General features: G+C 37.8%; 2 protein-coding genes across 2 annotated transcripts; one reads left to right on the top strand and one right to left on the bottom strand.

Annotated features, from left to right (window-relative positions):
* The first annotated feature begins 10292 nt into the window (after positions 1–10292).
* Positions 10293–14296, top strand: LOC135078206 (NPC intracellular cholesterol transporter 1 homolog 1b-like). The gene has a single exon (XM_063972792.1). The coding sequence runs from the start codon at positions 10316–10318 to the stop codon at positions 14042–14044; it is 3729 nt and encodes a 1242-aa protein (XP_063828862.1). The 5' UTR covers positions 10293–10315; the 3' UTR covers positions 14045–14296.
* Positions 14297–15127: 831 nt separating this feature from the next.
* On the bottom strand, positions 15128–17797 carry LOC135078246 (helix-loop-helix protein 1). Its single transcript, XM_063972847.1, has 3 exons — positions 17716–17797; positions 16137–16259; positions 15128–15511 (listed from the first exon to the last, which is right to left on the bottom strand). Exons 2-3 carry the CDS (start codon positions 16250–16252, stop codon positions 15214–15216), a joined length of 414 nt encoding a protein of 137 aa, XP_063828917.1. The 5' UTR covers positions 16253–16259; positions 17716–17797; the 3' UTR covers positions 15128–15213.
* Positions 17798–22195: the final 4398 nt, after the last annotated feature.

Below are 22195 nucleotides of genomic sequence, written 5' to 3'. Positions count from 1 at the left end.
TGCATTCATATTTAAATCTGTCTTCATTGTACTGAATCAGAGAGGGCAACTTCAATGTACAGGGAATCCTATAAAGATAACGTCTGGCTTAAGGTTTTTAATCTTTACAAAGGCTGCGCTAGTAATAGAAAAAAACTTTTTACCATTTTAACTTTTTACCAGTTAAGTTTTTTATAAGAACTTGTCTTGACTATCGTCCTCAGTAAGACTAAAAACCATTATCTTATTTTGTCTACGTATTTGATTTAATCTAAAGAATATTGTTACTACTTTATCATTCCCGTGTCGTCTAAACCGTGGAAACCCGGGTAGAGTCATAAACACGGAGTGACGCGGGTGTAGTTACGTGTTTTGGCACGCGCCGTGTTTATCCCGGCCGACCGTGAGTCGGGTTCAAGCCACTCGTAATATTGCCTAAATAGGCTACCTCGGCCAACACGACAAATATTAGCTCCAAGATCAAAAGTATTTATTTTAAAATGTAATCTACCTAACCAACTTTAAGGTTTTTGTAAAAATTTGCGTAGCCAATGTCGAGCTATTTCAAAGTTTCCAAAAGCTTTCCAGTGCCAGTGCTGATAGAGCTTTTTACTACCTGACCTATGTATATAAAAACCTTAAAATTTGTCTCAAATGTTGTGGATGGAAAAATAAAATTACCCGCTTAATTTAATTATAAAGTTAGTCTATAATTACATGGGTACGTAAAAAGTATAAACTAGAGATGGGCCGACTAGTCGCCGACTAGTCGGGAAAGCCGACTATTCGGCATCATTTGTAGTCGGCCGACTAGTGACGACTATTCGGCAAAATATGCCGATTATAATCGGCGCATTACAAAATTAAATATGTGAATGAAATAAACTCATAATCACCAAGATAATCATGAGGTCTAACCTCGTGATGTAACCAAGGGCGTTTATCTAATTCTAAACCACGTTTGACTGCAAAAAATCAGTAAAAAGTGGTTTCACCTGATTTAAAATTTTGACAATCAGTCTTAATTCATACAAAGTTAAGATTAGTTAAAATTACCAGGTAATCATCAAAAATGTGTAAAGTTTGTGTAATTAAAAAAAAAACAGCGTCGTGGCCTTTCCCACCGTGGGCCACGGCATAAGCTGAGTGGAGTCCCATTGCGATGGGCATCGCTGTTGCAACAGGGTGGCACTGCTCAGTTCACTTTTTATTTCCTTGAAATATTTATATGCTATTTCTGTCTTTTTTCCGTATACTTTCTTTGTTCTCTGAGTGATGTTCATCGTAATAAATATTTCTTTCTCTCTTCTTTCTTTCTTCTTTCTTTCTAATTTGTCCATATAAAAATTATGACACTTTTATTTCGGGGAAAAAATGCATGGAATTGCATACCTATCCTGCGGGGAAGTGATAGATTATGTGGGGCTCCTCTCATCGGAAGCATGAGGAATACCCACATAAATAATCCCTGAGATCGCCTTAGTGTGAATAACTATGGGAATCCGGACAAAGCCATCAACTATCACAGTCCGTCCCGGCAATTGCCCACCTGTATGGCGGACCCTGCCTATCCGACGGTGGTGGTAGTCCGTGCAATGCAGGCGGGGGTACCCCCACGCCCCCAGCTCGCTGACTATCACCGTGGAGTGGAGGGTGGAGAGGAATCATTGGCCTAGATATTATTCTTTGGACAAGTAGGTATTAGAATGATCGGCATTGCCGATTAGTCGGCCGACTAATCGGCAATTTGAAAACCGATTAGTCGGCTAGTCGGTTAGTCGGCAAAGACCATAGTCGGCCCATCACTAGATAAACGTTACCAGCAGTAGGTAATATAAAATATAAATTAGGCACAGGACATGTCTGGAAGAAACCACTTGTAGAGCTACATTGGTAGAGTTATTACTCAATTGACGAACGCAGTCTGGCTGAAATTGGCCTGGTACACGTGTCGGACTCGGACTTCGCTTGTTACATTAGCGGGTTCGAATCCCGCTGGTGCCAAATAACAGTGTGATGAGCACGAGTATTATGTAGAGTCATGGTCATTTACTGTTAGTCATTATTAGCTCATATATTTATGTATCTATGTACGTCTTTATCCGTTATCTAATCGCTGTCAAGCTCTACATGGATGGGTCTAGTTATATTGCGTTTTATGCTGCAATATACATCATTGAAGTATCTCTAGATTTTTAGGTATTTACGCTTAACAATAGACGACGTATGCGATGATTAATGCATGAAGGTGAGAGACCAAGTCGAAAGTGGAGGCTTTACAATGTCTACGCATTCAAAACAGAAATCATACTTTGCAATCTGCAATTTTAATATGAATGCTCTTCAACCAATTCCAAAGATATTTGAATTTCAATGCGTATTGTCAATAGAATGCGAGTTTATGTTCACACAATTCTTTCAGTCGTCGGAATCGGGTACTTAAATTTATGGCCTGACTCGTAATAGCTTATGTGCATGTAGCGAATACGTTGGTATAGAAATACCTCCGTGTTATCGCGTTGCATTGCATCGCACGAACGCAGACTTGTGATCAGCGCATGCCTAATGCCTACTATGACTGCAACCAAAGTATTTGCATCTGCTGCGTATCGGCGTACACTGCCAATTTTATTTGCATTAGATAATTTTAATGTGTACCTATGTGGTGCATTAATCCTAACTTTGTATTTTACTGTGTGAAATACATTTTTTTAATGTGTTACAAAAGACTTGGCCCGCCATCTGTCGAGGAGTAGCGCAAAATAAAAGTCAAGCTATTCGCCGCGAGATGGCAATAGTGTCGAACAGAAAGCAGTGCTTGTTTAAAGCACGACAGTACCGCCGTCTGTTGAGTGAGCTAAAAAACCTAGAGCAATCAATGGTACCATTAACTTCTTCAAGATGGCAGTGTACGAGTTTCAATTTCTTGAACCTTCAATGTTTTTTTTTCTGACTGCAGATAATGAGGACTATGTTTTTTGATATGGTGTGTAGTGTATGTAAACAAGACGGTTACGATTTTGTACATGATACAAAATAGAAAAAAAAACAAGCCAAACGCGACTCGACCGCAGAAAATAAGGGTTAAGCTTTTCCTTACTGACGCACAGTAGTTTGATTTTAAAAAAAGGTGGACATACGATCGAAAGTCATAATTTCACCGAAACAAAAATTGTTTTGGATAGCATTTTGAATGCTGATCAAGATTTGTCATTATGCATTTTTCGATAAAACGAGCCTTTCATGCTTAAAAAAAATACGACAAGAAAATTTGTATGGAGAAAAATATTTTTTATTTTTTTTCTGGCTACTGTTGCAAACTGTAGCGGTCAAACCTTATGTAGTCGTAAGTACCTATGGTGCCTAACATTACCACATACATACTTTTTGCGGGCACGCGCGGCGAAGCGAGTAATGGACATGCAAAATTTTAAATATTTTTATTTATTCATTATTGATTTTAATGCACTTAAAGTAATTATTAATAGATAAATATACTTAGTCTAACTTACTACAGCCCCCTATTACCTCATTTCACGCTAAAACCTTTCAAACTAGAACCTAAGTTTGTAGGTGCTAGGTAGTCTAAGTTGTTTTTATTGTCATTATAATATTCACTACTGGTCTACTGGTTATCGTTTAAGATAGATTAGGTAGATATCAACCCTTTACCTAGGTATACAGGGTCCTTCTAAACTAGCTACATTCCTTTTAATGGGGGCATCTATACGGTACACTGAACAAGTTCACCAAATTTGAGTATGTGTTTTATAATGATTTTACAAAGTTACATTTTCTAACAAAAATAAAAATTCATTTCGTCTTACATAATGGAACATGCTGTATTTTTTACTCACACAACAAAGCTGTAGTGTATTCATTCTGCACAGGAACACGAGACACAACACACACAACGCTCACTACCACTGCACACTTTTTTGTTGTTTACACTCACGTCATAACAACTCACAGCAGTCGTCACAGCTGATAGCCGATTAGCTGATCGACTGATTATGCGAGCTATCACTTCAATGTTGCAGGCCTACTCTCATATCGTTGTCTATCCTTATTATCTTATGTTAATCACAGTAAAACGGACTCACGATACCATCGAAAAATCAACCAGCAAAGGCCATGATTTTTAAGGCGCGTCTTAGTAAATTTATTTGCATTTGTGCATCTGTGCGTCATAGTTCACTTCACGAGCACTACAAAACGCACCTTCACACAAGAAAGCTAGTCAAAAACTGAATTAAATCAAAGCGCACGCGCCGACAAATGCCGACAAGCCGCACGCCTTTTGTTGACACAAAGACGCCGACGCCGCCAAAGCAAGAGCCGAAAAGTTGGCATAAGCGTACAGTCGACAAAAAAGAAACTTATTTGTTTATTATTTTATCTGCTTGCTTTCGATTTCAATTGATTCGAATCTAAATTATGGTGTTGAGTATTTCATGGTAAAATATCCTATAACAGATAATAATTAAAAATTAATCGAACTTATTGTTTTGTGAAGGTAACTCAATGCCCTAGTCAATTATTTAGAAACATTAAATTAGAATATTGAAGCAAATAAAACTCTTCAATTTGTTTGTATTGATATTCCATTTATCCTAAATCAAAGTCCATTCTTAAATTAATCGTTAATGTCATCATTTCTATTACAATAGAAAAGTAGATGAGGTAGGTAGGTACCTAATTAGTTAAATAAAATTTCCGAATCATTTCCGTTCCAACTTGGTATTTATTTATGACCTATCTTATGTACCTGTGATTTAACAATAAACACAATTTTAATTTGAATAGTAAAAAAAAGTTTGTTGCATTTCTTAATTTTATTTTGGTGAGTGTACATTGCGCTAGCCGGCGGCCGGCGGCACGTGTCTAAAGGCGGCGGCACGTGTCTAAAAGTTCGTTTGCTGCGCGCCGGCTAGTGTTGTACGATACGACACTCGAGTCTTGGAATCTTAATTATTAAAAGTTTGAAGAAAATAAAATAGCTATGAATGAAGACTGTGTGTTTATTATTTTATTGGACCGTTTTAACTTTTTGATTACGAAAATCGTCAGTCTTTAGAAGGATACTTCTGATTCGATTATTTGCGTTTAATGCAATTTTATTGATATTACATTTGTATAGTGCGATTTATTTTATTTTCAATTAGGATATAACATACGGATGATGATATGAAATCACTCATTATTGCCTATTAGTATACACCAACTCAAGTTCATGTCATGATTCAGTCTAGCTCAAAGAACTTAAAATACTCGAAAGGACTCGGAAGACTCAATTATTCCCTTATTCATGTGACTAACGAGTCCTAGTCTTAAAAATAAACTCAAGTCTCAAAATAAAGACTTTAAAGACTCGAGGTTCTTACAACACTAGCGCGGTCGGCTATTGTGAGGGACGGCTGTCTTTGATACCACCGACTCCGCCACGCATAAATAAGGATGTCAACTCCAAAATTCTTTCTAATCTTAACAATAATAAAACTATCATTATTTACTTTTATAATTTTTTTTTGTTTCTACGATGATTTTAATGATTATTATTTCAGTTTAAAATTGATAGTTGGGAACAATTATTTACTTATTTACTTCGGAATACTAAAGACTGCCGATAATCACAGGTAGATAATTCGATAGCGTTTAGTTTCTGCTATGATCGAGTCAATTACGAATCACATTTTTAATTTGCTAAGGGGATATTAAGCGATTAAAATTAACATGAAAAATGTGCCTGCTTTATCGTAATAATAACCGTAATTCTAAATTTCATAGTCATGGTAACTATCCCATTTGTGTATGGCATAAAAATAAGTCATTGATTTCGGCAACTAACTTTTTTGCTTCGTTTCGTTGCTACGTTTGAAATAAAAGATTTTTACAAGCGCAAAAGTATTTTAACGAACTTTTGAATAAACATCATTCCATTAAGGCCACTAAATAAGTACTTACCACATAAGATTTTTTTATGTTACCAAAAATAAATAAACTTTAATTTTCTGCTTAATTTAATTCCTTAAATAACTAGTAGTAGCCCTAGAATAGCTTGTGTGGCGCCCGGTCCGTCGTCCGGCGGCACTCTTGTGTTCGCGGCCAGTGGCCCAACGGCAGCACAAGCGCAATGGCGGCCATTACGTAAGCTCGTGTGCGTGCGGATTTTTGTCAGTGTAGTAGTGAATCAGCTGAACAGGGTGTTGTATTGGGTTGATAAGAAATAAAGTTGTTTCCTTAATTATCTCGGAAACTAGCCTGAATTTTTGGCTCAAACTTTGGGAACGTATTCAGTGTGACGTATACATGCTCCCATTAAACGGAACGTAGCTGATTTAGAAGGACCCTATATACCTAGTTCTTGGCACTTATAATACCGACATTATAATAAATACCGACCATACATGATTTAAAAAAGTCTTCAAGCAAGAACCCTTGACTTCAATGGTTATGAAAGATTTTTTAACTTTCTAGAGTAGTCCTGAATAGATCCTTAAATCATTTTGACTGTCATAATCGATTACAGTAGGTAGTGGGTTCAGTAAGGGTTTCAACCCATATAGCTCAGGTGATCCGTCTGCTCGTTTGCCTCCTATCACATAAAAAAAAAATAGCAAACAATACATTTTTATGGCTCTCCATTCAGTTAGTCAAATAATTCCATCATAAATGGAAATATCCGTAACCCTCTTCTACACATTATTCATCATCCATCATCATTTCAACCATAGAACGTCCACTGCTGAACATAGACCTCCCCCAATGATTTCCACAATGGCCGCTTGGTGGTGCCCTGCATCCAGCGCCTTCCTGCTACCTTTATGAGGTCGTCGGTTCACCTTGTGGGTGGACGTCCTACGCTGCGCTTTCCGGTACGTGGCCTCCACTCCAGAACATTGCTGCCCCATTGGCCATTAGTTCTGCGTACTATGTGCCCTGCCCATTGTCACTTTAGCTTGCTAATCCGTTGGGCTATGTCAACGACTTCGGTTCGTTTACGGATCTCCTCCTCATTTCTGATTCGATCTTGTAAAGAAACACCGAGCATAGCCCTCTCCATAGCACGTTGTGCAATTTTGAGCTTATTTATAAGGCCTATATTGAGAGGCCACGTTTCCGAGCCGTATTGCCACACATTATTGCAGATTCATTATGTACACCTCTACCTATAGTTTTATATGCCAGCTAACGTACACAAAAACTACTGATACATGGTGCAGATAATGTGATAACATTTTTGTGTACTGCAAACCTGCCTATTGGATTCTTTCGGAAAAAGTAAGTATGTGATGGACTTTGATTATTTTGAACACTCTGATCAAGATAAGTGAATAGGCTAAAATATCTTTTTTTGATTGTTTTTCGAACGAAGATAATAATTGAAGACATGAATGGAAGAAGGTGATAAATGTCGGATTTCAGATTTTTCTCAGTTCGATGATTGGGTAAAGGTATGCTTTATGCTTTATGTTTGAGGCTACTTATAAAGGTGTTATGTACGTTATCTTTTAAGACGAAGGGAAAGAAACTTACACCTCTTTAAAGGAGCCAAAAAAAAAAATATTTTTGCGAAAGTATAAGACTATTCAACAGAAGAACTGGAAATTACAGTTCTATCAAAATTGAAACTATCCCGCTACCTACTGTAATCGATTATGACAGTCAAAATGATTTAAGGATCTATTCAGGACTACTCTAGAAAGTTAAAAAATCTTTCATAACCATTGAAGTCAAGGGTTCTTGCTTGAAGACTTTTTTTAATCATGTATGTCGGTATTATAAGTGCCAAGAAGTAGGTATATACCTAGGTAAAGAGTTGATATCTACCTAATCTATCTTAAACGATAACCAGTAGACCAGTAGTGAATATTATAATGACAATAAAAACAACTTAGACTACCTAGTACCTACAAACTTAGGTTCCAGTTTAAAGGTTTTAGCGTGAAATGAGGTAATAGGGGGCTGTAGTAAGTTAGACTAAGTATATTTATCTATTAATAATTACTTTAAGTGCATTAAAATCAATAATGAATAAATAAAAATATTTAAAATTTTGCATGTCCATTACTCGCTTCGCCGCGCGTGCCCGCAAAAAGTATTTATGTAGTAATGTTAGGCACCATAGGTACTTACGACTACATAAGGTTTGACCGCTACAGTTTGCAACAGTAGCCAGAAAAAAAAAAGATTTTTCTCCATACAAATTTTCTTGTCATATTTTTTTTAAGCATGAAAGGCTCGTTTTATCGAAAAATGCATATTGACAAATGTTGATCAGCATTCAAAATGCTATCCAAAACAATTTTTGTTTCGGTGAAATTATGACTTTCGATCGTATGTCCACCTATTTTTAAAATCAAACTACTGTGTGACGGTAGTTTTTTCTTCCTACCGGCTATCATCCTAACTTTTTTTTCAAGGTTCCTTATAAGTTAAAACATGAGTTTCTTTACTACTTGCTAGCCAAACTTTCAATTCTTAGTCCAATACCCCAATCTCATCACAACTACTGGACCGTGTGAATGGTCCAGTCACCCCTCTATTCCATATCAATTACCATGCGATGCTGATTTCCCAAGGCTGCGATAGGCGATTTGTCTCCCACACGCGGCTTGTCAACGCCCATTCTCCAGTAATCACTAATTGATTAGCTAATTTGGGAATTTGCCGCTGGTGGATAACGTGTGGGGGTGTGAAAGATGGGACCACTTTCTTAATGGAATAGTAATGATGAGTTACCTACATCTTACTTTTACTTAACTTTACTCTATAAGTAGCTATAGAACTAGTGAACTAGGTAGGTTCATAAGTAATTTGGCTTTGAGCTCAGTAGGTAGCACTTACTTTCAGACTACGTTAACGATTTGTTCAATACCCGTAGCACGAACAAATTTTAATATCGTACTCGTTAAGGTATCGTTTTTCTTGTATGAAAAACAAAAAAATACTACATGATTACGAGATTCATTTATGCTTGGGACATTTAATTAAACTCAATTCTCACAAAAAATTAATGAAGTAAAGGTTGAATTTTAATATTTTGCCCAATTAGACATTTATTACACCTTTCATTCGATTATATTAATTTCCACTTCATTTGTTAGGCGCGAAAGTACGATATCAAATTCCAAAGATCTTCATTCTTTTATCCAATAAAAGACCGTAATTGTATTTGAAAACGATCTAAAACTGTTAACAGTTCCCTAATTTCCAATCTAATTCAACGCACACGTGCTCCTGAGTCCGTACCGAGTTAAGAATCCATTACATTCCCCTCGACGGAGTTCTATTGCCATTATGTCGCTGGTCAATTGAACATCTAATGTGCTTATTGAAATCTGTTTAAGTTGTACAGTGAAGCAGGCTTTTAAATCATCAACACAGCAAGGACAGTTTCTTTCGCATTTAAATTGGGTATTAGTACTTAGTAGGTACTGTGCTATCGTACAGATTGGGTACGTACTATAAAGTCGATGATTATTTAAAAGATAAAAATGTTTGGGATGCGTTACTGCCTAGCTCGCATAAATATTTATAACTTTGTACATTTGAAAGCCTGTAAACCTTTGAAAAAGAGGCTGACAATAGTGACTGAGTTTCTTGCGCTGTTTCTTCTCAGCACTGGCCCATTTATTTATTGTCCTGAAGCAGTGTTAGGGTTAATACTGGGACGTGTAAAAGTGCTTTTTTAAGCCTATTTACAGAAATAAATGAGTTTTACTGAGTTTTATTTTTTTACTGAGTTTACTTAAGTTTAAACATTTTCAAGAAGTCTTCCTAGGTAGGTATAGGTAGGTACTCTATCTATAAGGATTTCGTGTCCAATAGGCTCTTCCATTCCATGTAAGTACAGTGTTAACATATTTTACGAGAACGACATCGTAACACGAATATTGATGTGAATTTCTCGTGTGCGCTGCAAATGTTATTTTTATCGCCAACATTCGGTAAATATTTAACAAGAGGTGCGATCGAAGCGAGCCGCAGATTATTGGCTCGTTTATATGTATGGAGATGTACGAATAGGCAAGCAGCTGTGTTGCAGGGAGCTTGCTCCCCGTATTCCCCAAGGACGCCCCTCTCGACACCTGCGTCCACTGCGTCTCCCGATTTAACGTTATCTAAAATTATCGTAAGAAATTTGGACTGTTACTTAGTCACATACGTCGTAATTATCATGTCAGTTATCTCAGTTAATTCCAGATAACGTATCGATATTGACGTCTAATTTACCCGTGGTCCAAATTAGTCGATCATTTCGTAACGAGAGCCAGTGTGAGCGACTCGTCGTGGGATCATGAACAGTTTATAAAAAAACGTTACAAGTTCCAAAATGAAGCCTGTTTTAATTACTGTGACATTGTTGTTCCTGTTGGGGCAGACCTCAGCAAAATGCGTAATGCGAGGGGAGTGCTATTCGGTGGGAGGGTTCCCACAAAATTGTCCCGTTGATGAAGAAGCTCCTCCGCTGGTCAATGGGCTGTCACCTGAAGACGCTGCAGAAGCTGTTTCTATAATCAGACACAGATGTCCAGAATTGGCCACAGACGAGAATGGAGAGCCGATACCAGACGACCAGATCCGTGTTTGCTGCGCATTGGACCAATTACGCGGGATGACGGAGAGCTTGCTGTTAGCGGATGGAGTCCTCGGCCGTTGCCCAATCTGCTTCCGCAATTTCGCCCGACAGATCTGCGAGATGAACTGCTCACCGGATCAGTCCCGATTCGTCACTGTATATGAAGGTCTCGGCACGAATAACACGCGGTACGTTAACGAGGTAGACTACAGAATGTATCAGGACTTCATGGATGGCGCGCACGCGTCTTGTGCTGGAGTGATATTACCTCAAACGGGAACGCCGGCTATCAATATGATGTGCGGGAACGCACCCGAGTGCACCCCAGAAGCATGGTTCGGCTTCACAGGCGACAAGAGTCAGAATCCACTAGCTCCTGTTCAAGTCAATTTCCTAAAATGGGAGACGCCTGAAGATTCGATGAGTGTGCGAGCGCCTCCATGCAACGAGACTCTACCAGGAGACCTGCCGTGCAGCTGCGTCGATTGCTTCAGCACTTGCCCGGTGGGCAACGAGCCAGTCGTCACGGAATCTTGCACAGTTTTCTTGTCAGTTAACTGTATTTCTTTTTATGTCGGCATTGGGTTCTTCGCACTTGCTATCTTGATATTTGCTACCCTAACTGTAATAGAAGTAAGAAGAACCTCTAAGCCTTCGCAATCGTCAGGCGGCAACAGAATTACTCGTGTCTTCCAAAATATCTTCGCTGGCATTGGTGCATTCTCAGCGAGTCATGCCGTTCTCGTACTTATGCTTACTTCATGGGTTGGATTCGGAATGATCTTCGGAGTGTTCAACCTCAGACTTACATCGAACCCTATCGAACTTTGGTCAGCACCTGAATCTCGCAGTCGACAGGAGTTGGAATATTTTAATTCAAGATTCGGACCTTTTTACCGGACTTCGCAAGTGTTCTTGACAGTGAAGTTGGATCCTTTCACAATTTTCAATAATGCAACAAACTCGAGTATTACATATGGCCCAGCATTTAGATTTGAAGCTGTGCAGGAGTTAATAAAACTAGAGTCCGATATAAAGGCCTTGACCGCCGGCAGCGTCACCTTAGATCAAGTGTGCTACGCTCCTCTTCGTATGCCAGGCGACAAGTCGGATATTGATCTGTGCGTTACTATGTCAGTTGCTACTTATTTCGGTGAAGATGCCGGTAACATCAATAACGTAACGTATCTTGATACGATGATGGGTTGTATAAACAACCATTTTGCTCTGAACTGTATGGCACCGTGGGGAGGAGGCTCAGAACCGGAGCTCTCTTTAGGAGGGTTTGAAGACAATAATGTGCTCAGTGCAACTACTTTGACTATCAATTTGCCTTTGAGCAATTTTCTTTTAGAAGACGATCTCGTACCTGTATTAGAGTGGGAGCAAAGGTTTTTAGACTTTATGCATGCATATGAGGCGAACTCGAAGCCAGACTTTATTGAATTGGCTTTTGCTGCGGAGCGATCAATAGAAGATGAGATAATACGCGTTTCGGTGGCCGAGGCTGTGCCAATTGCAATCAGTTACATAATAATGTTTGTCTATGTCATATTTGCATTAGGACACAAAAGGTCTTTTAGGACGTGGCTAGTCGACAGCAAAGTTTTAGTAGCAATTGGTAGTATTTTAGTTGTAGTCACGTCGATTTTCTGTGCGATGGGAATGATGGGTTATCTTCAAATCACTGCTACTTTATTAGCAATCAACGTGATACCATTTTTCATACTTTCAATTGGTATCGATAACGTTTTCCTTATGATAAATACTTTGCACGAAATAGAAAGTAATTTAAAGAGCTATGACGATTATAATGAAAATTTTGATTTCGAAATGAAAAGAAAATTCGTGTTTTCGAAAATGATGGGCACAGTTGGGCCCTCAATTTTCGTTTCTTCGGTGACACAAATTACTTGTTTCGCAATTGGTTCTCTCGCTAATTTCCCTGCTGTTGTAACGTTCGCTATTTTCGCTAGTTTTTCTTTAGCTTTCTTGTTCGTTTTTCAAATTACTACTGTCGTAGCTATAGTATCACTTGACTACAAAAGAGTCTCACAAAAACGCTTAGATGTTTTATTTTGCGTTCAAAAGAAGGTTTTGGATGACACTGATCCTCTCCACTCTGAAACACCTCATCAAGGTGTGACCAAGAGGCTGATGGAACCATATGCCAATATTCTGCTGAAACCGAGCATAAAAATAGTAGTGGTAATATTTTTTGTTGCTCTCACATCAGTAAGCATAATTCTGATTCCCAGTATAGAAATAGGATTGGACCAAGAAATGGCTTTGCCTACTGATTCGTACGTCTATCGTTATTTGCAGGCTGTCGCTGAACTATTGCAATTCGGACCTCCAGTCTATTTCGTCTTGAAAGGTGGACTTAACTTCACCAATGTTGAGCACCAGAATGCAATCTGTGGCGGCCGACTTTGCAACGAGACATCTCTCATAACACAGATCTTTTTAGCTTCTTTACACAGTGATATAACGTACGTTGCGAGAAGTTCAAATTCTTGGATTGACGATTTCATCGATTGGACCGGTTTGCCCGGTGCTTGCTGTAAATACAACACTACGGATGGCAGCTTTTGTAGCAGTATGGACCAATCTGCAGAGTGTCAGTTCTGCGAAATAAGTAGAGACGAATGGGCCGGTGGCTTGCGACCCTCGGCCGAAGCTTTTGAAAAGTACATTCCATTCTTCTTGCGTGACACTCCTAACGAACAGTGTAACAGGGGAGGTTTAGCTAGTTACTTCAGCGCTGTGAACTATCTGCTAGATTCAGAAGGACGAGCGACTGTCCACGATACAAATTTCATGGCATATCATAATGCTTTAGCGTCTTCGCAAGATTACATAACCGCTGTCAAGTACGGCTACGAGATTAGTGCTAATATTTCGACAGGAATCAAAGAGTTGATAGGCGTAGAAGTCGAAGTTTTCCCTTACTCCATCTTTTACGTGTTTTACGAGCAGTATTTGACTATGTGGTGGGATACTTTTGCTTCTATAGGATACTGTTTGATAGGAGCCGTCGTTTTCAATTTGGTAGCATCAGGATTTAACTTCTTGACGACTTTTGCTGTGATGTTCACCGCGATCATGGTTGTGATCAACATGATGGGCGTAATGTTCATATGGAACATCCCTCTGAATGCTGTGTCGTGTGTGAACCTCATCGTCTCTATAGGAATTGCTGTAGAGTTCTGTAGTCATATCGCCTATGCCTACTCTACGAGTACTGAACCCTCGGATGAGAGAATCAAAGATGCTTTGAAAAGAGTAGGATCCACGATCATCACTGGAATCACGTTTACCAACATCCCGATCATAGTTTTAGCATTCTCGTATACGCAAATCATTGAGGTATTCTTCTTCAGAATGTTCTTCAGTGTGGTTATTCTTGGTTTCACGCACGGAATGATATTCTTCCCAGTATTTTTATGCTACTTAAATAACTTGACCTGCCGCCGTTCATAGTGTTAGCTCTACGTGATTTCAGACAGATCTTGAAGGCTATTTATGTTTTATTTGTTAAGAATTCAGTGCTTAAATAAATAGCCAATAATGATATTATACCGTTTAAAATAAGAAATACGATTTTAGTCATAAGTGTAACAATATAGGTATTTAAGTATAATAATAGCAATTGTTAATAATAGGATCGAATATATCAATTATAGAAAGGGTCCACTTGTAAATATTAGTAAATAAAAACGATTTCATAACGAATATCTAGTTTATTGTTATTATGTATAATACCCTACTACTAAAATACATGAACAACCAAGTTAATTTATCAACTAAAAATATAATACACGATAAGGAAAGGAAGACATCACTACAAGTAATTTACATTAATTATTTTTATTTACATAAACATTGAGTTACTTTGACTAGAAACGTGCAATAATGAAATCTACTATATAAAAATAAGTCGGGTTTTCCTTCCTGGCGCTATAACTCCCGAACGCACGAACCGATTTCCACGGTTTTGCATTCGTTGGAAAGGTCTCGGGCTCTGTGAGGTTTATAGCAAAGAAAATTCAGGAAAATTTAACAAACGAAATTCGAAATTAGTTAAGTTAATAAGAAACCTATAAACGATTTGCAATAATTAAACCAGTTACATATACAGATGAAAGTTAAAATGACTAGAAATTAAATAGGCACTAAAGACTTTGGCACATTGTCTTTGAAAGTTTATGGAGAGATATTTCGCTATCACATTTTAATGACTAGAAATTATATAAGATAAATGTACTTACTGCGAGTGAATTACGTCTTATTTTCATTTAAATTAATTACTAACGAAGAACTAGCCAGACTCTCAATACTCAATACTCAATATGTACCTTATAATACCTTACTATCGCAGATAAAGCTGAAGAATATCCAAGAATTTATATTGTAGGAGATTGGTGCAGTTCTATTATGCCCTTAAAATTTGAACGACCAAGTAAAGGTCCAATTTGAGATTACAAAACATTTTCATTCAAGTAAGTTTAAATGTTTAGTGTTAGTGAATGATTTTTAGATACAAGCTTTGACCCATTCACAATGCTGTTTGACTGTCTGGAAAGTAAAAAAAAGTATTATAAACCTCCCAAAATTTTCAAGAATAAGATCATGTGATACCACAATAATACTCAAGCCTCCAGCACATGGTTCAAGTACGCAATGTAACAAATAGCCAGCCTCAAGATCTCTATCTTGGACAGTTTCTTATCTGGAGGCAGAGTCGGCAACAGTCTCCTAAGAGCTGCAAAAGCTGCATTGAAGGCTTCCACCCTGATCCGTTCCCTGGTGGCGTGGGCGGTGCGGTACTTCAGGGTAGCTCGTCGCCGTCTCCTCCGTTCTTCCCTGGATAGACCGGCACAGGGCGACCCTGGCCCGCTGGAGAGGTACGCTTCTTCTGATAGGGCGCAGGGCTCGAGAGTTCTTTCTCTGTGAAGAAGGAATAAATAAATAATAAATCCTTGCACATTTTACACTGCGCCGCTAGCCCCAAACTAAGCAAAGTTTGTACTATGGGTACTATACAACGGATATAAACACGTTTTATTTACAACCTAAAGAGACAAACCTAAAGAGGATTTAGGACGCTATTTGGATCAAATATGTAATTGCTCAATAATGAATAATAAATAAATAAATAAATAAATAAAATAAAATATTAAGAATCAAAATCAAGTATTATTAGTGTGGCAATTACCTATAGCAAAGTTTATGTTTCAATTGTAGGGTCGACTGCTTTCAATTTTTAAGGCAATAGATTCAACAATAGTTGGTTGGCACCTACATATTATTATGTCACTAACAGCATCGAAAGCATATAGACTACCTACCTATGCCAAATAGCAACTTTTACAACTACATAAGATGTTACAGTATTCAGCTTTAGGTGCATGTGACGTCGCCTGTATCACTGTATTAATTTTGTCAATTACTAGATATGTGCTCAGCTCATTGTATTGAAAAGATAAACGACTGCATACGTATTGTTCCTATGTCTAAGAACATAGACTTTTTGTTTTACTAAAGTTAGTAATAAGTAAGTAAGGTGCCCTACCTCTTCCTTGGTGCCAGGTTCTCTCTGCCAGTGATGGGCAGCAATGCTTCTCTGGGTTCCGCCAGCATGCAGGGCAGAGAGTCCTCCATACCGGTCGCTTCTAGCCAGCTCTTCATGGTGAAGCTGCCACAAAAGTACACTTTAAAATTAAGACACTCTTTTGCTCCCAAGGTTTAAGTTCCGTTTCTTAAAATATGCGTAATCAGTGGCGGATTTACAGATTTGCCGCCCGTAGGATGTTGGATCTTATTTGACTGGCCTAGCGAATATTGATATATTCATATCCGAAATACGTACCTACTTTGTGTATGTAAAAAATAATTATGAACTAAGTAAATCTGCCGCCCCTTAAAATTTGCCGACCTAGGCTTCAGCCTACTCCACCTGCTGGTAAATCCGCCACTGTGCGTAATATAAAATAGTCGCTCAAAATTTGACTCTACTACCCAATGCACTACGAGTAGGTATCAACCCTTATGACATACTTAAGCAGTAGAGATACTACTTTAGTTCCTAGGTAGTTTAAGGTTTGCAATTTTAGTTTTAGACCAGTAAGAATTAATAATGTATAGACATAGAGCAATAATATCAAGTAGTCAAGTCGAATGGATTCGATACGGGTTGATCGTGATTCGATTACCCCATCCACTACACAGGGGGCGATATAAAAAGAATAAATACGGATTTATTATCCCCTAAAGGCCCGCTTAGGAGGTGCGAACTTATTATTTATACACCCTTCTTGTGGTTCAATTAGATTTGGGATCAAAACAAACGTGTCAAGGGTTAGGACGTGGTCAGAGCATCCTTGGAGTATTCTTAAGATATTCATTGAGTGTCCTTTGAAGGGCAGGATCAGATGGATGTAACCTTTGTGGGTTGCATTCTAATTTTCAATTGAGAATGTAAATCTGTTAAATTGTCTTTCTTCTCCTTATCGTTCCTGTGGGCACTTCCATTCCTCTGTGAATTCCGACGTTATTTGTCTCTATTATCTTGTATAAACAAATATAATTTTTACTTTTGTGTTGTGTTGCGGTAAGTTCAGAAGAATGAATATTATGCAAACTTTTTTACTCAAATGGTAACTTTAGTATTTTTCAAGTTGGTGTTTAGTGCATATCTCTGCTGTGTAGAGAAACAATAAAAATGAATACATACTTTATGATACTATATTTTAAATCTAAACACCAGTATTTGGTCGAGGTGAGGATATACTCGTAGCTCTACTTTTGTGGGGATTATCACGAGTGGCCTTTATCACCCTTAGTCAATACTTACAACATAAACATAGTCGTAGTAAACAATATTACATTTTTATTACTTCTCCATAGTCACCTAGATTAATAATAAGTGATTTCGAATGGTTTCTGCTATACACTACTCACAATCTTCAAATCTTATGATTCTACCTGCTTCTATTTAAGATTCAAATAGGTACTAGGTACTTAATATTAGATGTGGAAAATTTGTTCCAGAAATTATCCCCCAAAATGCATAATTACATAACTTTACAGAAAGAGAAGAAAGGGAAAAAATTTAAGATAAAAACAGAAGTAATTTACAAATGCAACCACACCTTTTGAAATTTCTCTTTCAAAAATTCCACAATCCACTATCACCAATGTCCAATGACACTACCGCACCATTTCACACACTCCTCTCACCACACTGATCACACTGAGAGTGCCCTCAGCATCCCTCCGGTTATATGACGTCAGAGGGCCGGGCCAGCCCTCTCGGAGGGCGGCGCTTGTGCAAATAGCGGAGGATACAAGATGAGGTGCAGGATGCAGTGAGGTCGTGTTTTAATAATATGTCCTTCAAAATTGAGTTAGCTTTAGCCCGGAACTTCGACAACGAAGTCATTTTTTTTTAAAGTATTGTGCTGTAGGCATGGACCTATAAAAAAAGTCGGACGGATTCTCATCAACAAAATACTGTGACATTAGGATACACCAGCTTGCCTGTACGTACAGGCCTGCACGCACACATTCACACCCTGTTACACCACTTCGAGTGCAAACTTCACACAGTTGACACATTTAAGCAGCGAAAAAACAACACGAATACGACATGTCTTGTGTGATGAAATTGTGTAAAAACCGTTCTGTTCGAACAAACAAAAATTAAGGAATCACATTTCACAGGCAAAATAATAATCCAATCACTTATTTCCCGATATTAAAATATTGAAATTAATTGAAATCAAACGTCATTCACTCGAAAAAATAATACGTCAAAGACCAGTGTTCTCAGTTATTTACGTGGGAAAATTACCCGAAATAAGGGAAATTAATAATAATTTTAGGACTTTTTAGTTATTTATTACGCATACTATGGAAATAAAATAATTTATCATAATAATTGTGTTTTAATGGGATATATTTTCATAGGCAAATTTGATCCTTCCCAAAAATGTGGAACTGCAAAATTCAAATTTTCTTACATTGATTGCAAGTCAGTGTCAGGTTGTATGTTAAAAAAAATCTTTCAGAGATAATAATAACAACTGTCTACAGCATTTTTGCGCACGGGTTATGCATAGCTTATTTTTATTGCTTTAATACCTAGAAATAAGAATAACAACAAAAAATTGTTCTGAATTTGCTATTATGTGTAAAAAATAGAAAAATTCATATCAATGAATGTATGAAACATGAACATAGAGAGGATTTAATTAGTTGCCAAATGTATTTTTTTCTTTCTTTCTTTCATTCTTTCTAATTATTAAAACATACCAAACATCCATTTAAGACTCATTTTCACAAGAGAAAATTTAAAATAGAGTCCAAATATTTATTAAAAATGAAAAGTTCTAATTTCCTGTCATGTTCTATAGAAGATTTTTCTCATAAAAATCTAACCCTATCATGCTTTCAGTTTACTGGCCTTGGTAACGTCATCTCTCAAATCCCACTATATTTTGATGAAAGCGTGCCCCTTGTTCTTGCGAATAAGCCCCCATAATTATCTATAAATATATCCCAATGAGAATGTGACGTGCATCTTTAGAGACATTCTTCTATGAAGATGGAAAATTCAAATCGCTATAACTCTTTAAAAAGCAAATATTTTCGATTTGTAATCGCACTTTTTATATAAATTTGCTTATACAGGGTGTTAGGTAAATGGGTATATGAGCCGACACTAGCCTATGTTAACATATGCATATAAATGGTATGGTGAAGTCAGAAATTTGATATCATCATTTTAATTTTTTAAATGTTCATACAAAATAAAATTTATAAAATCAGATATGTATGAAAATTAAAATAATTAAAATGATGATATCAATTTTCTGACTTCACCAGACCATTTATATGCATATGTTAACATGGGCTAGTGTCGGCTCATATACCCATTTACCTAACACCCTGTATAATCTGAATATAATAAGTAAAATCCATGCGCAAAAAAAAATTTTTTTTTTGTTGACCGGTGTAATATATTGATGATGCATAAGATTATGATTATAATGTACACAAGATTCGTAATTTGTAACTGCGTGAATCATTTTTAATCAACATTATGTACATACCCTGACACACTGACTTGCAAACAATGTAAGAAAATTTGAACATTGAAAATTTCGCGCCTACCTCAACGCATTCACCTTTCATCCTTTTAAAATGGCACGGAATAATTCTGTCTACATTTCCAACATCTGCCGATCTATGTTTTTCTTAAAATAAATGGGTAAAATTTTTTGGCTAACATGGCATCCCTAAATTCACTCACACAATAGACAAACGCCAAAATTTTGCGTCACAGTTTTGTTGTAGCGCGAGTTCCGTCCGCCTTTTTTTATAGGTCCATGGCTGTAGGTATATTTGAATCCGTTCAGTAGTCGAGCACATTACCTGAAATAAGTACCCCTTCTACTCTAATTGCAAGCTTATGAAACCAATCGCTTTGTGGGTAGGACATACTGAAAGATTTTGAAACTCTACTTAGGTTGTAAAAGAAATACAAAGCCAATAAATATTTTTATTTTATTTGTTTAACAATTTGAAAGCTTTCAGTAGGTATGTCTGTGTCATCGAGTGGTTGACTGAAAAGTATTGGGAACTTTAACTAGAACTCTGCTGCTGTTTTTCCTGAACACTATAATCCGGGCCTTATCAAGGCGAGAGTGAATAGGCACATACAGGGCAGATATGTACCATCCTAGACTGCATATTACTTAACACCAGGTACGATTGCGGTTAAATTCCTTGTCCTGCGTAAAAAAAAACTTACTATCATAAAAACTATTGCAGTAATTAACACTATGCCATATTGTCGTTAGGCTGTGCAGGTGTTTACTAATCCCGTTGTCTGCCTTAACTGCCCGATACGATATCACGGCATTATAGATAGTATTTAAATGCGCGGATTATTCGTCATCTAAAGACACATGTTACATTGTAATTATGTCGTGACTTTCGAATTTTGTTATTAGTATTTATCATTCAAAGTCCGTTATAATGTTGTCATGCAATCAGCTTTTGTTTCAGTGGCTGGTAAGCTAGACGCTTTTCACTTTTCAGAGGTAGCGAATCCTAAGTGGTAATTTTTTTTCATATTAGTTAGATCGTTTAATTAGCACGAAGACATTATATTTTGAGATTTTAATATAGTAGGTAGGTCCAATATAAAAAGTTGTTGTTTTCAGCACCAGAATCCGTATTTTTTTTATCCACAACGAGGAAGCTCTTAGTCTGTATCTCACCTGATGTTAAGTGACGATCAGGCTGAAGGTGGAAGCGAGCTTCACCCGGAATCCTCAACCACGGAGGAACTGGCTATCTTACCTCTCTGACGGAACACAACAATCCTGTTAACATTGTTGTTATGGCGACAGACTTAGGTAAGATGGTGGTAGCTAGCCAGGCGGACTTAGAACAAGCCCTACCACCAACCAAACCGAACAGAAAAATCTGCCCCCACTGGGAATCGAACCCTGGACGCAGAGGGCGTCTGAAGCTTACCACTAGACCACAGAGGCGGTCGATGTATGGGATCACATAGAGTTGACAGGGTTATTTTTTTTTAAATACTGCTTCGAAAAAGCAGCTGTAACTTCCATTTTCTGTCCTGTCCCGGTGTATCCCGGTCCTCCCAGCCTCCGACTCCGCCCCGGCCAATCCCGCGTCGCCCCGCCTATCGATCCGGGATCAGGTGCGCCCGCTAATAAGAGTCCCGGGTTGGAGCCCGGGATGGGACACCTGTGCCTTGAAGTACTTGGTTTAATGGGGAGAGAGGATAGATACATGTTTTATTTGGAACCAGTCTTACTGCTACGAATATAGCATTTGAAATGGCTCCTGTAGACTCTAATTAAGTTTGAAATAAAATTTAAAATTATTAACACTGGGTTGCACCATCTTACTTTAACCATAACTGCACTTCCACCCCCATCACTTAGATGGTTGGCAGTCCACAACAGTACGTTTCTCTAGAAACTTCCTGCCCCGTACAACCAAACTGTGGAATGGACTGTCGTCTGCGGTGTTTCCGGACGGATACGACCTACAAGCTTTCAAGAGGAGAGCGTATCTTTACCTTAAAGGCCGGCAACGCACCTGTAACGCCCCTGGGTCTGCGGGTGTCTATGGGCGACGGTAATCACTTACCATCAGGTGATCCGTCTGCTCGTTTGCCTCCTATCACATAAAAAAAAAAAAAAAAAAAAAAACAAACGTCAAAAGTCTGCCGAAATCCATACAAAAACACCGGTTATAGTTACAGTTACGGTTAATATTAAGGAGCTGCAGCTGAAGCTTAGGAGCGGACAAATTCAAGTCTGAGTTTTTATAGCGTTGTAAATCACAAGGAAGTTTCCCTTGTACTTTCCTTTGTTTGTAGCTGATATGCCACCGGAGAACCCATCAAACCTAGAACCACCTGGCTGTAATTTAAGTAGCATTTAAGTGTTAAGATATTCTAAATATGACTAAATATGATAACTATTTCAAATATTTTTCAGGATTCGGGGATCAACACAATAATGTACTAATCCATTAGAATTTCTTCTTACTTTTTACATTCACTATTAAATCAACTTTAATAAACTA

The sequence above is a fragment of the Ostrinia nubilalis genome, chromosome 14 (genome assembly GCF_963855985.1).
Source record: "Ostrinia nubilalis chromosome 14, ilOstNubi1.1, whole genome shotgun sequence".
NCBI classification, from domain to species: Eukaryota; Metazoa; Arthropoda; class Insecta; order Lepidoptera; family Crambidae; genus Ostrinia; species Ostrinia nubilalis.
The sequence above is the reverse complement of the archived record's forward strand: the minus strand, read 5'-3'. Positions and strand labels throughout refer to the sequence as shown.